The sequence below is a fragment of the Eurosta solidaginis genome, chromosome 5 (genome assembly GCF_040869045.1).
Source record: "Eurosta solidaginis isolate ZX-2024a chromosome 5, ASM4086904v1, whole genome shotgun sequence".
In the NCBI taxonomy this organism is placed as follows: domain Eukaryota; kingdom Metazoa; phylum Arthropoda; class Insecta; order Diptera; family Tephritidae; genus Eurosta; species Eurosta solidaginis.
In genome coordinates, this window is record NC_090323.1 from 264,239,855 (window position 1) to 264,253,351 (window position 13,497).

Genomic DNA, 13,497 nt, shown 5'->3' on the forward strand with positions numbered 1-13,497 from the left:
TCTCATTTCGGACTATCAACACGCGTACACCAAAGGTAAATCTACGGAGACTGCGCTACACAGCCTAGTCTCTACTATAGAAACATCCTTGTTCGAAAAGGATTATTGTCTTGTGGCCTTCCTAGACATTGAAGGAGCATTCAACAACATAAGTCCAGACGCCGTTAACATTGCTTTAACTGATCTGGACGTAAATAGACCCCTAGTGGGACTAATTGATCAACTGCTCAGGGGAAGGAAAGTGCTCTCCTCACTGGGGAAGGTTGAGGTAACACGATTTGTCGCAAGGGGCACGCCCCAGGGTGGTGTCCTTTCCCCCTTACTATGGAACCTAACGGTAAACTCGCTATTAAGAGATACTAGTTGGGGGAGCGGGAAGGTCGTGGCATATGCTGATGACCTAGCGATTATCTACAGAGGCAAGTTTCCTCAAACTTTGTGCGACTTGATGCAGGTAGCATTGCGAGAGGTTTCCTTGTGGGCTTCCCGTTGTGGACTCAGCGTCAACTCCGATAAAGTAGAGCTTGTCTTATATACCAAACGATACAAAATACCATCGTTGAACCTACCTGAACTAAACGGGGTGCGCCTAAGCCTGGCAGATAAAGCCAAATTTTTAGGCGTAGTTTTAGACAAAAAGCTGAATTGGAAGGACAACGTTATCCAGCGACAAAAGAAAGCGTACATTGCATTATATACGTGTAAAAGAGCCATTGGCAAAAAATGGGGACTCACCCCCAACATATGCAGATGGATTTATACCGCGATTATCAGACCCATACTGCTGTATGGAGTAGTCGTATGGTGGCCAGCCTTGAGCAAGGCGTCAAACCTAAACTTGTTGGGTAAAGTCCACAGATCCAGCATGATAAGCATAAGCGGGGCTCTAAGAACAACGCCTAGCGAAGCTCTTCAGGTCATTCTTGACATCTTTCCACTGGATCTGGCTGGTCATCGAGCAGCGGCAACGTCAGCCCTGCGTCTAAGGGAGTTGTCGTGCTGGAACAACGGTACCACAGGACACTCAAGTATACTAAACAAATACAGTTTTCTCCCTCCTAGCACGGATCGCTGTGCGACCACAACAGTTGCGGAAACCAACTTTAAGATAAACATACCCAGCAGGGATGACTGGACGGAGTCGGACAAGTGCCTTGCTATGGGCAACAGCATTTCCATATACACGGACGGCTCCAAGCTAAACGGGAGAGTTGGGGGTGGAGTATACTCAAGGGACCTTGACCTCCAGCTCTCATTCAGACTACCCGACCACTGCAGTGTATTCCAGGCAGAAGTTGCAGCCATAATGGAAGCCGCAGCTAGGATAGGGACATACATTGTCGGCAAAGAAATTTTTATCTTCAGCGACAGCCAAGCTGCCATAAAATCCCTGGGCTCCCACTCGTTCAATTCTGAACTAGCACTAAACTGTCGCCGATCTCTTCAAGAGATGGCTCAACAGAACCGTGTACACCTCACATGGGTCCCTGGACATAGGGATATCGAGGGAAACTGTATTGCAGATGAACTCGCTAGGCAGGGTACAACCAAGCAGGTTCTTCCTGGACAAGAACGCTTAGGTATGCCCCTGTCCACATGCAAGCTAATGCTAAAAGAGCACATCTACCGTCAAGCCGACGAAAGATGGCTACAAACACCGGGATGTCGAACGTCGAAAGAAACCTGGCCTAAATGGGATCCTAAAAGGTCCCGTCACGTTTACAACCTAAGAAGGGATACAATTTCCACACTTGTAGGGGCACTAACGGGTCATTGCCTCATAGGTAGGCATGCAGAAAGGCTAGGAGCGCCTTATCGTCGGTGCTGTAGGAGTTGTAAAGAAGATGAGGAGGAGGAAACGGTGGTTCACCTCATTTGCAACTGCCCAGCGCTAAGCGGAGCACGGCAGCGCTTTCTGGGAGCTCCATTTCTTGATACTATGAGTCAGGTTGTGGAGCATGACGTCAAGGACCTGGTAGATTTCATCAGGTCCTCAAAATGGTTCGAAGAGGAGAGGTAACGGTGTTTTTCGTGGTATCACAACGGGCCTAGTACTACTGGCCTAAGTGTGCCCTCGGGCAGCCACCCCAACCTAACCTAACCTAACTGTTTATTTGTTTTATTATTATTCTACTATGGAACGGTTTGTTGGAAGTTTCCATGTTTTGAATTTAATCATTTGTCTTCAAATCAAATAAGCAACTTCAACATTTAAACAATTTTATTAAAGACTTTTTTCTTATATTTATAAAAGTTGAATTATCTATTTATATAATATTTATAAGTGGTACATTTTATTCGATTATTCAATACGTCTTTTAATAAACCTGAGAATATCTACTTTCTATTCTAAGTTGCTTATATGTAATAATATTACTATCAATTAAATTTATACAATTTTTTTGAACTAAAACAATTAACATCAATTAAGAAAATTTTTATTTATTTACAAAATTTAAATAACTTGAATTTATGCTTAAATTATATCACAAGAGAGTCTAAGTTTTAAAAAGAGCTTCATGGGTAATAAAAAAAAATTTATCTAAAAAATTTGTTTTTTAATTTTCACTAATAAAAACTTACTTATAATATTTAATGAAACATTAACATAGAGCTCTTTATTTTTTGGGTTCTAACAAACACAATAATTTGTAATTTGAACTGAAATATTTATATAATAAAATAAAGTTATACGTAATTCTATTTAAACTAAGTTACGGAAAATTAAATCCATACCGAGTTAAATTTTTAGCGATATTAATACAAATCAATCACATTTTAAAATGATCACATATTATTAAAATTGCTGTTTCACAAAATGCAGCTTCAGATTAATAAAAAACGATTTTCTGTTTCCTGTTAAGTGACATATCACCCTATCTCGACTGCGTTTCAAAAAACGACCTCTCTGTGTAAAGTTTTGAGCAACACCCTACGTGAGAGTTTCGTTAAACAGTGGCCTATTTTAGAATTTGTTTGTTTCAAAGCTTTTTGATTTTAGATAGAGCATTTATGAAAAAAATTTTGAAATAGTGAGCGCAATAAAACAAATTCTGAAATGCGGCGGTTTTGAAAACCTTTCTGAGATAGGGCATTTTCAAACTGGCAGTCGGGAAAGGTGGATATTCCACTTAGCAGTCGAGTTGGAGTTCCATATCAAAACACAAGAAGTGCCCTTGATTTTTCCCGAATTTTTATATAATCACATACTGTATTTCAATATATACAACATCGCTCACGAAAGGTAGAATCGGTCCAACTTTTTTCAAATTTCCATTTGAAATTTAAATTTGAGGTAGGACTACATTTTCTGATAACAATTTTAATTAAAATTAATTTGTTCGATACTCAACGTATGTTATTATTGTACATATTAAATTTCGAAAATAATTCAAAAATTGTGTCTACACATTTCAAACCGGCCGAAGACCAAAAATATATTATTAGGCTCGACCAATCAATCAATCTCACAAAATTAAATGGGTTGGGTACGAATTATCACTTCCTAAGGTTCTTTTCTGTTATTTTCAAACTTATCAGTCAACGGTTTAGGCTCATTTCGGATAGATTCCAGGACTTTAGAGTTCAACGCGAAAGAATTTCGTGCTTACATATACGGTACCTTAAAATTGTTTATACTTACGGTATTCAAATTTGTTTATATTTTTTATTTTTTTATTTGATTCCTTTTGAACAAACCTTTCAACCACCTGATCAGTCGATCAAGCACATCAGTGCGTGTAAGTTCTATTTGTCCGCATATATATATATATATATATATATATATGTTTGTACATATTTTAAATTGTAAACATTCTTATATCTTTGGTTTTTGTTTTCTCGTTTATGTTAGTCCTGATGATGACTTCAGGTTGAAGTCGAAATATCGACCAATTAAATATTTTTGAAAAAGGAAACTAAACGTGTTTTATTTAATGTACGGCCTCAAGCTCATCAAACCAATATATTTTTTAAAGAGTATTTGGGCATCACTTTCGTGTCTTTTGGAGACACACTCTTGCAACCGGGTACCTTTTTTAAACTGGTTACTTTTTAAAACCGGTATTTTTTTGGGAACCGTCCACTCTTTTGGAATCGGTTATTTTTTTTGGAACAGCTTTTTGTTTTGATACCGACTATTTTTTGGTAGAACCTCAGAGTTAATTTTTCTGAGCTGGTTAGATTCTGCGGAATTGGCTAATTTTTTGGAACCGGTAAAATTTTAAAACCAACGAAGAAGAACTTTACAAAAACAAATCTACATGGCACACAAATCAATATAGAGACAGAATGTCTCAATTGTGTTGTTAGTGTAGAAATGAGAAAACCTGAATTAAGCATGAAAACAAATACCAGCAGGATGGCCTAGTGGTTAAAGGCTACTGCAGTTTCACCATGTGATTCACGGTTCGAATCCCGGTGAAACCTTTGATAACATTACAAAATTGCCTGATGATGATTACGTTGGCGGTTTTCGAAATGGTCCATCCCCGTAAATGTTTCTTTTTTTCAGTTTCTCTTAGAAAAAACATAATAATTGAAATTCAATTATTATAAGCCGGTGTTAAGCTCATGAATTCTTAAATATAAGTACAAACTGAACACACCATTAAACAAACATACTTAAAACCAGTTACTTTTCTGGAAATGGTTACTTTTTTTTGAATTGGTTTTCTTTTTGGAACCGATTATTCGTTTTTAACCGGTTGTTTTCTTGGAACGGGCTTGTATGGTACCGGTTACTTTTTTGGATCCAGTTACATTTTTGGAATCGGCTACTTATTTGAGATCAGTTATTTGAAACTGATTAATTTTCTGTAACCGGTTGCTTTTGGAAACCTGTAACTTCATTGGAACCAGTAAGTTTTTTGGAATCGGTTCTTTTTTAACCGGTTAATTCTTTGAAATGGTTATTGTTTGAGGAATCGGTAATTTGTTTTGAGGCGGTTTCCTTTTTCAACCAGCAATTTGTTTGGAACCGGTTACCTCTTTAGGTGGGTCATGAAGAAGGCTTCTAAATGATACTTGAACAAACTGTATCTAAATGCTCAGTTCCCCAAATGGATTTAAAACCCAACGCAGTTCTAAAATTTAGCCTATACACACAACGATGGAAATCTTGTGACGTAGTGAACATACCAATGGACATAATTGCACGAAACGGTTAGAATAAGTGTACAATTAAACGACCAAATGCAGAACCAAAATGCGCTTGCATTAATGAAAATTTGGTTTTTATTTGTGGCTTATTTGAATATCGAAATCTGTATAAAGTCAGGGTCATTCTTTGACTTGAGCCTTGAGCGGTTGTAGTATTTACTCATATCGACTTGAATATGAAAATAAGATGTTATAGATATTATCATCAAAAAAAGTTCAAAATAAGATGTTCTAGTAAAATGACTTTTAAAGCTTAAATATTTATCTACGAATAAATACAAATTTGTAAATTTAGTTTTTACATAAACAAACAAAAATATACATACATATGTATATAGGCACGCTAGTTCTTAACAGAAAAAAAGAAAATATTCGCAAGTAACCGAAACAGCGGTGAACAAGCTTTTGAAAGCTCCGACACAGCTTTGTTAGCGTCAGTGTCATCTAGGTGTGGATTTTGAAAATCATGGATGGATTGCTATCGATTTTTTAATTTTATTTTAAGAGCTCGCGTAACGGTTTTGTTAATACAAAAGCTCAAATTGTCACTTATTTTATGGACAAGGAACCGTTTGTCTCGAATAAATATATATATATATATATATATTACATAATTCAGCGCTTCATATTTGAACATAATCTTTCAAATGAAAAAAAATATATGTAGAAAAAATTCAAAAATTTTTGAAATCAAAGGATCTAATATTTTTTTCATTTGGCGCAAGAATTTCTACAGAAAAGAGAGAACGAGGTTCGATTCGAGCTCAAGGCCAAAACAATATTTTTTAATTAAAAAAAAGAAAATTTTTCAGGAAAAATTAAAAAAAAAAAAACAATAACTACCATAAAAATTATTGTTCTGGCCTTGAGTTTTAATCGAACCTGGAATCCCTTATCAATAGGCCGATAAAACAAAAACAATTGAAAGGAAGAACTGTGAAGTTCACAATTACTTTCTTTAATAAATTTTTCGAAATTTTGTCCAAATTTTAAACTTACATATATATGTGCATATGTTTTGTTTATTTATCTATTTTGGACAATTGCTAATGATAATACATAACCAAAATTATTTGAAGTAATTGGCGAAATTAGTTGTCGAAATAAATATTTGATAATATTTTTCCACAGAAAAGCACTCGCATTTTTCATAAAATATTGCAATAAAAAATATTGGCAAGTACATACGAGTATCCATATTTACAAAAATATGTTTAATATTACGCTAGAAATTTAATAAATTATCAAAAAAAATTTTTTTTGTACAAAGTTATCAATTAAGACTAAAGGGCAAATTATATAACGCAAAGTGTCATATTTTAGCGTGTGAACCAAAATTTCTATCATATAAAAGCATTAATTTAATTTAGTTAATGACAGTAAACTTGATTGCTTTTATGAAAGTTTTGGTATTATATAATGGTCACTGTAAATTACAAAATCTGGCCCTAAATCTAGCGTAGTGCCTAACATATTCGCTCTCACATTCACGCATAAAAATTTGAAAAGAATGCCTCTTACTATTGCTAATGCTATTGAAAAATTCTATCACAGCATAACTGTTGCTTTTGATTGAATTAGATCGCTTGCGGGCTTAACTTACGACTCGCTTCCCAAAAAAATACTTCAAGAAAAATCCGCATAGCCAACCTTCGGAAAAAAGTAGTATTTTGCTTACAAACTGAGAATGACTTTGAAAAAATTTTCCAGACCATTGGCCATTACTTTACCGGTTTGTTGAATGAAACCCGCTTAGTATGAGCTACGACTTATGGTCACATAGACTGAGGAAGGCCATAGTGTTACCAGAAGATTATTTAACGACCAACAAAGCACAGCATCTAAAAGCGTGTTACAGTGTAAGCAATTGCTGGGAAGTAACGGGGTAGGGAGAAGCATACATCTAAAGATTGCAAAAATGGCTCATCTGTCGAAGCTTGCTCCGTAGACGCCCAAAATAGATTGGGCGAAATGAAAAAATATGAGAGAGATGCATAGGATCGACCAAACGGAAAAGGCGTGGACAAAAGCGCAGGCTGTAAAGTGTCTAAAATCATGTGAGGGCATATAATCTCAGCTTAACAAAGTTATTTCTACTGTAGACTTATGACCGATATTTTGACTAGACACTGCCTTCTGGCGTCACATGCCTTTAAGTTACGCTTTGTCACTGATAGCAGATGTAGGAAGTGCTGGTTGGAGGAGGAAACAATCGAGCACGTTTTGTGCTCGTGCCTTGCGCTTGCCAGGCCAAAATTTAAGATAACATAGGTCCTGGTTTTTGATAGGGTTTTTCAGTTTTTTCGTTAAACGCATTTAACTCTTTCGGGTCCTTACGTACCAGTCAGTTTAACCTAACCTAATTTTCCACTACAGTGTAAGATTGTACTACTATTGTTTGAGATTAATAACGTCGAATGTGTGTTAACAGATTACTCGTAAACTTCAAATCCATTGGCCGGGTGAGTTAAAGGTTCAGCAGGTCGTAAACCGGTGGGAACAGCGTAACCTTAACTCAACCCGCAAGATAACCGAAGGTCGATCACTACTAGAAAAGTCGATAAAATGAGACGACAAAACGCATGTTTTCGTCCTCATGTGAAAGAGGCAGCAACACAAATATAAGCCGGAGGTGGGTGTTTTGAAAGGTCTTATAAACTGTTATAACTTAAAACTTAGCTTGAGGCGCATCTTGGGGCCACCCCCTACTAAAAAACTGATTGAGCAAATGTTTACTGTTTATGCGTAATACCCAACACATATACACACAACTTACACACATATAATTATAAAACTTATCCTATTTAGATTGATTCTTAAGGTTATTGACTGTTTCTCGTGGATTGTGGTGAGTTGAAAAGATTCTGAGACTGCTCTTGCGACATTTGATAGGGCAATATTTCCAAATCATTCGGTAATTGATTTGTATTCGCTTGAACGAGCAGCGCTTCAAATGGATTGTTAGGAAAGTAGTTATTCGGACGATGTTGTTGTTGTTGTTGCTGTTGCTGTACTGTAAGCGCTTGATGTTGCTGTTGTTGCGTGTTACCAACAAGTTTATTATCAACATGATCCCCCTGTGACTCCGAATTGTCATCGCTGATGCCTAGAGGAAAATTGAGCGCCGATGCCGATTCTGTGGCCATTTGCATGTAGCTGAGTAACGAATCTTCACTCGTCGTTTGCGGTGGGTTGTTTGTATTCGTAATGAAATTTTGATTTAATATCGATTGCTGCTGCTGCTGTTGCTGTTGCTGTTGCTGTTGACCATTGTTCGTCGTCACTGCATTATTGTTGTTGTTCGTGTTGTTATTATTGTTTCGCTGCGTCAGACTCGACTGCGAGTTACTCAATGCTTGTATGGGTGAGAGGTTGAAAAAAGCGTCGATCTCCTCATTACCAAATTGGCCCAATTCAGGTACACTGCGTGTCAAAATGTTTAATTGTTGCTGCACAGAAGACTGCTGCTGCGCGAGCTGCAGCTGTGGCTGCTGCTGTTGTTGCGGTTGTGTTTGCTGTTGCTGCAGAGACTGTAGTTGCTGCAGCTGTGACGCGTGGTGCTGATGTTGCTGTGATTGCTGTGGATGGTGGTGCTGCTGACTGTTGGTATGAAGCGTAGCCGACTGTTGCTGCTGACTGGTGGTGTGGAGCGTTGCCGACTGCTGCTGCTGATGATGATTATGCATTTGTTGTTGCTGCCTTTGCATATTCGGCGTCGCGGTAGCTGACAAGCTGTGCGTCTGCTGTGGCTGTTGTTGCTGCAGCGTGTGCTGTTGCATGTGTTGATGCTGTGTTTGCTGCTGCTGCATCAACATTTGCTGCGTTGTCTGGTGATTCTGTAGCTGCTCCGATGAGTTCATCGTAAAACCGAATTGATTGAACTGATGTTCCATGCTGCTAGTGCTGCTGAAACCAAAATTCCCACGGCTACTATTGGCGGGCGTATTATAATTCATAGGCATCATTGGTTGTAGAAGCGTATAACGCGCTAACAGTAACTGCTCGGACACCATGCGCAGTTCATCTTGCTGTTGCATTATCAACTTCTGCAGTTCGTCATGCTTACGTTGCAGCTGATCTTGTAACTGTGTTTGTGTCGGTGTCATCACGACTGCACCCGATAGCATATTCGATTGAGTATGTAGTGCATCGAAAGCGCCATTTGACATTTGCGTGGTTGCTTTCAAATTTGGCCCCGTGCTTACGCTCACCGGCAGCGGTGATAGAACTGGCGCTACTTGAAACGGCGCTATAACCGGCTGCACCGGTATGGCCGCAAGGTACTGCGACGGCTCAAGGAAGGTGGGACCCATAATTTGGGAGCCACGTAACGGAAAGGCGGGTTGTGTAAATTGACAAGCATTATTTGTTACCATTTGCGCCTGCGCCATGGTATGCTGTGGTAACATCGGTATAATCTTCTGCTGACTTTGCGCTTGACTCATTTGTAGTGTGGTACTCTCTTGCGGCTGCAGGTGATTGAGTAATGGATGTTGATTAGATGCATTCAATTGTTGCGAATGTGTTGTGCTTTGAGGTAATTGCATGGCTGCTGTATGACGCTGTCGGTTCTGTAAGAAAATTGTTTTAGTAGAGCGTTTATATACATACATCTACTACAAAAAAAAACTCACCGAGCTCAAATGCGTTAATAGCGAATGCTTGCTGGTTACCGAATCTGCAGACATAGACGTCGAATCGGATTCGTTGCCTGGCCTATGCGGAAAATAACGTTTTCGTTTAGCCGTCGGTGAGATACCTGTTGAGCTAATATTACCATAACTCGAGGCGAGACGTGATGTCTTGAAGGTTGTAGCTGCCATGCCTGTTGTTGTTGTAGCACCTGGCCAAATCGGTGAGGTATCCAGCGTCGGCGAGGTTTCATTTAACATGCCCATTATCATATTTCCGCTATCGCTCGCTGACAGTGTGGACGGGTCCAAACTTTGATTGCTTGTTTCAAGATCACGCAATGTCATCGTCGAAGACTTGCTAGTGCTATTGTTGATCGATGGAGTTTTATCTAATTTTTTGGCTGCCTTACTTTGACGAATGACATCCGCATAGCTAACAACCTTATGCGTACATACCACATAATCAGGTTTCGAGTTATATGAGTTGTACGTCACATAGAACTCTGTCTGCAGCCATATCCATTGTTGGCCTTTGGTCAGAAAACGGTAATAACAAGATTTGCACTCGCCCTTTTGCATTACTGTTGGAAGAAAAAAATATGATTACTTTGGTTTTTGAATCCCAAATTTCAATGCCCCACTTACACTCCTCGTGACATGCGACAATGCTCTCAAGATCATCAAAATGATAGTAATCATAGCCGGATGTACCAAGCACTTCGAAAGGCATATAACCAATAATGGGCGGCGCACGCTGATCGAGAAAAAGAAATTTCCATTCCATGCTATGCTTCGATGTGAACTCATTACAGGTCGGATCAATGGCGGACATCTCACGTATCAATTGTGGCGTTTGTATGCGGCCAGTACCAACAAAAATCAATTTCTTATCCACCTCTGCGCCGGGGTTCATTTGAAAGATGCGCGGCAATGGGAGCGCGTTCTGAGATTGTACACTTTCCGCACTTGCATCATTTCCTAAGCGAAGAAAGCGCAAAGAGTTAGTATTTGGTAAAACTCTCTTTTTTTTCTAAAGACTTTTTACTTTTAATTTCTTTTACTTACTAAAATAACCTACAAATTTGACTAACTCGTATGCGTTGGCGTCTACTTTGTCGATTCCGCCCCGTCGTAAATGCAAATAGAACGTTATTTGATTCCTTGAGTTGATGTCAGTCTGTAGCGGTTCGATCACAGGTTTAGGATTTAAGAATATATTTAACAAGCTTTCGTGATCCATTTCGTAGGTAAGATCAAAAATGGTCATGTTCACTAAATCGCTCTATATAATAAGAAGGCAATAACAAATGATTAAAAATAAAAAATGTTTGTGAAAGTCTATGGGTAGTGATCGCCTACCGGCAAGTAGCCCAAAAGTGGCGTAATACTCTCGGATGCATAACATATGGAACCAGCACCGCTAAACACAATTATAAAACCGTCCAAGGACTCCAGCATTAAATGTGTAAATTCGTCATTGGTTAGAAAGGTTGGTTTCCAGTCCTGCTGTATTTCGAAGACCTTCGAACGATCGGTGGCCTCTGTAAAAGAGTTAAAAAGTACATATTGTGGTTATATAAAGCAGGTGGTCACGGAAGCTACATATATTTGAGCGGTTGGCAAAATTATGAACATGTCAGTAGTAGTGCTGTAAGATTCATTAAAATGAGAGCACTACGATTTGCACATGGCTCACCGTTTTTTCCATTAGAAGAAGGCCAGCGCCAAAGAAAGTAAATTAATAAGAGGGCGCATAGTAGAGTTGTTCATTCGGCAGGAGTCGGTGGAACGGCTGCGACAGGAATTCACAATACGTTTTGCCCCTGCTTCGTTGCCACCATCAGGATTAAAAAAGTCATAAGCCTGGACATTCGCGCAATTTTAGTGTTGTAAATTGCTTGGCGCCAGCGCCAATGCCGGTGCCAACTCATTGACGCCATGGCCCCAAACGAATTTTGGAATTCCAACCTTCGCTAATGGTAAAACTTCATCGCCAAAAATCTCTAAAACAGTATGAAGTGTGCAGAAAAGCATGCAATATTTAGTACCATGTTGTCATAAGGAATAAATGCCTAAGGCCTATGTAAAAGAATAAGAGTTAGGTTGTTATTCCTACTGACCATATTGTACTAAATGTTGCATGCTTTTCTGCACACTTCATACTATTTTAAATATTTTGGTGATGGCGATGGTTTCGGCGTTAGCGAAGGTTGGAATTTGGTGGCAAATCGCTCAGTTAAAACTGAACACACAATGTTATACAATAAAGTAGGGGGTGCTTATCAACTGATATGGAGCTAAGTGACTCCTTTGCAAATTTTAAGGGGATGGAAGTGAATCGTATATTCATGGACCAGTTTAGAACTACCTCGAAACTGTTTCGTGAACATTTCAGAATGACTTCATTAACACCATGGGGTTTATTTCGGACAAATTTCAGGATCACTTTGGGATTGCTTAAGGATCATTCCGAGACTATTTCAGAAAAAGATTAGGACTATTTTTGGAATTATTTGAATACTATTTCTGTATTAACTTGGAAGAATTTCAGAATGAATTCTCGATTTATTTGCGAATCATTGCAAAACTATTTCGGGAAAAATAAGAACAATTTCACTACCACTTCAGGATTACTTTAGAAACTATTTCGAGAGCATTTCAGGACTTTTATAGGAGCACTTAAGGACTATTTTCGGAAAAATTTCGAAACTATTTCGGATTCAATTCGGAACAACTTCAGAATCACTTCGTGATTATTTAGAATCACTTTGAAACCAATTTGGAACAATTTCAAGATTACGTCATTATTATTGTTTAAGGTATTTTTTGGAGACGAATTTTGGATAATTTCGAGGCTATTCCAATTTCATTTCGGTACAGTGATAGAATCATTTCGGGAGTATTTTTTGACTTAACTTGGAACTAGTCCCATTCTTACTGTTTTTTGCTAATTTTGCTAATTATTTTCGCTTTCATGCACTTTTTATATAAACTCCATTTTTACTGCGGATCATTCAAACGTAGGTAAACCAATTAAATAAAAAAGGTTCAACCTTGCCTTCTAGTTTCTCGGTCGAATCAATTCTATTACAATTCAGCAGCTAATTCTTGAGTGGCAGAACTGTAGCGGAGGTGCAGAGAAAGGTGTGAGGGGGAACTCCACAGGGGGATCACCTTTCTTTCCTCTTGAGGGTCGTGGAAATGAACAACCTGCTTCTCGACCTTGAGGGTAGCGGTAACCAAGTTGTGGTTTATATTGATGACCTGCCAATTTTTGTCAAGGGTGAGTTTCTGAATACCATAAGGAGCGTTTTATAGGGTTACTTAGCTGAAGTGACTAGGTGGTTCGAATCATGCGGACCAGCTACCAAACCTAGCAAGTTTGTGAGTTGTTTTGTTTACGCGGAGGTACAAGACTAACGAGGTCAGGCCATCCTTTATTGAAAGAGTACCGCTGCTGCTGTCTTACTTGGTTAAATATACTGAGCTGTTATTGAGAGCAAGCTGACATGAAAGCTTGATGCGGACGGTAGAGCTTAGAAACGCAGCACTGGGCGCTATATCCTGTGTTGTAAATTGGCTGCACGATATGGTGGTCAAGCCAAATCTCTGCTATGGCGTTTCTGTCTGGTGGAGGGCACTAAGCACTTTTTCCACGATCAAACGGTTGGCATCAGTGCAGCGTTTGACGATGGCTGGAATA

General features: G+C 38.7%; 1 protein-coding gene across 2 annotated transcripts in view; it reads right to left on the bottom strand.

Annotated features, from left to right (window-relative positions):
• Positions 1-2,235: 2,235 nt before the first annotated feature.
• Positions 2,236-13,497, bottom strand: part of Clk (circadian locomoter output cycles kaput protein Clock) — an 81,546-nt gene continuing 70,284 nt past the window's right edge. For both annotated transcript variants that reach the window (XM_067790245.1, XM_067790244.1), the window contains 5 exons: positions 11,154-11,335; positions 10,860-11,076; positions 10,440-10,772; positions 9,795-10,375; positions 2,236-9,731 (listed from right to left, as the gene is read on the bottom strand). In XM_067790245.1, coding sequence (XP_067646346.1) covers positions 7,983-9,731; positions 9,795-10,375; positions 10,440-10,772; positions 10,860-11,076; positions 11,154-11,252 — 2,979 coding nt within the window. In that variant the 5' untranslated portion in view covers positions 11,253-11,335 and the 3' untranslated portion in view covers positions 2,236-7,982. The remainder of the gene's footprint in view (positions 9,732-9,794; positions 10,376-10,439; positions 10,773-10,859; positions 11,077-11,153; positions 11,336-13,497) is intronic.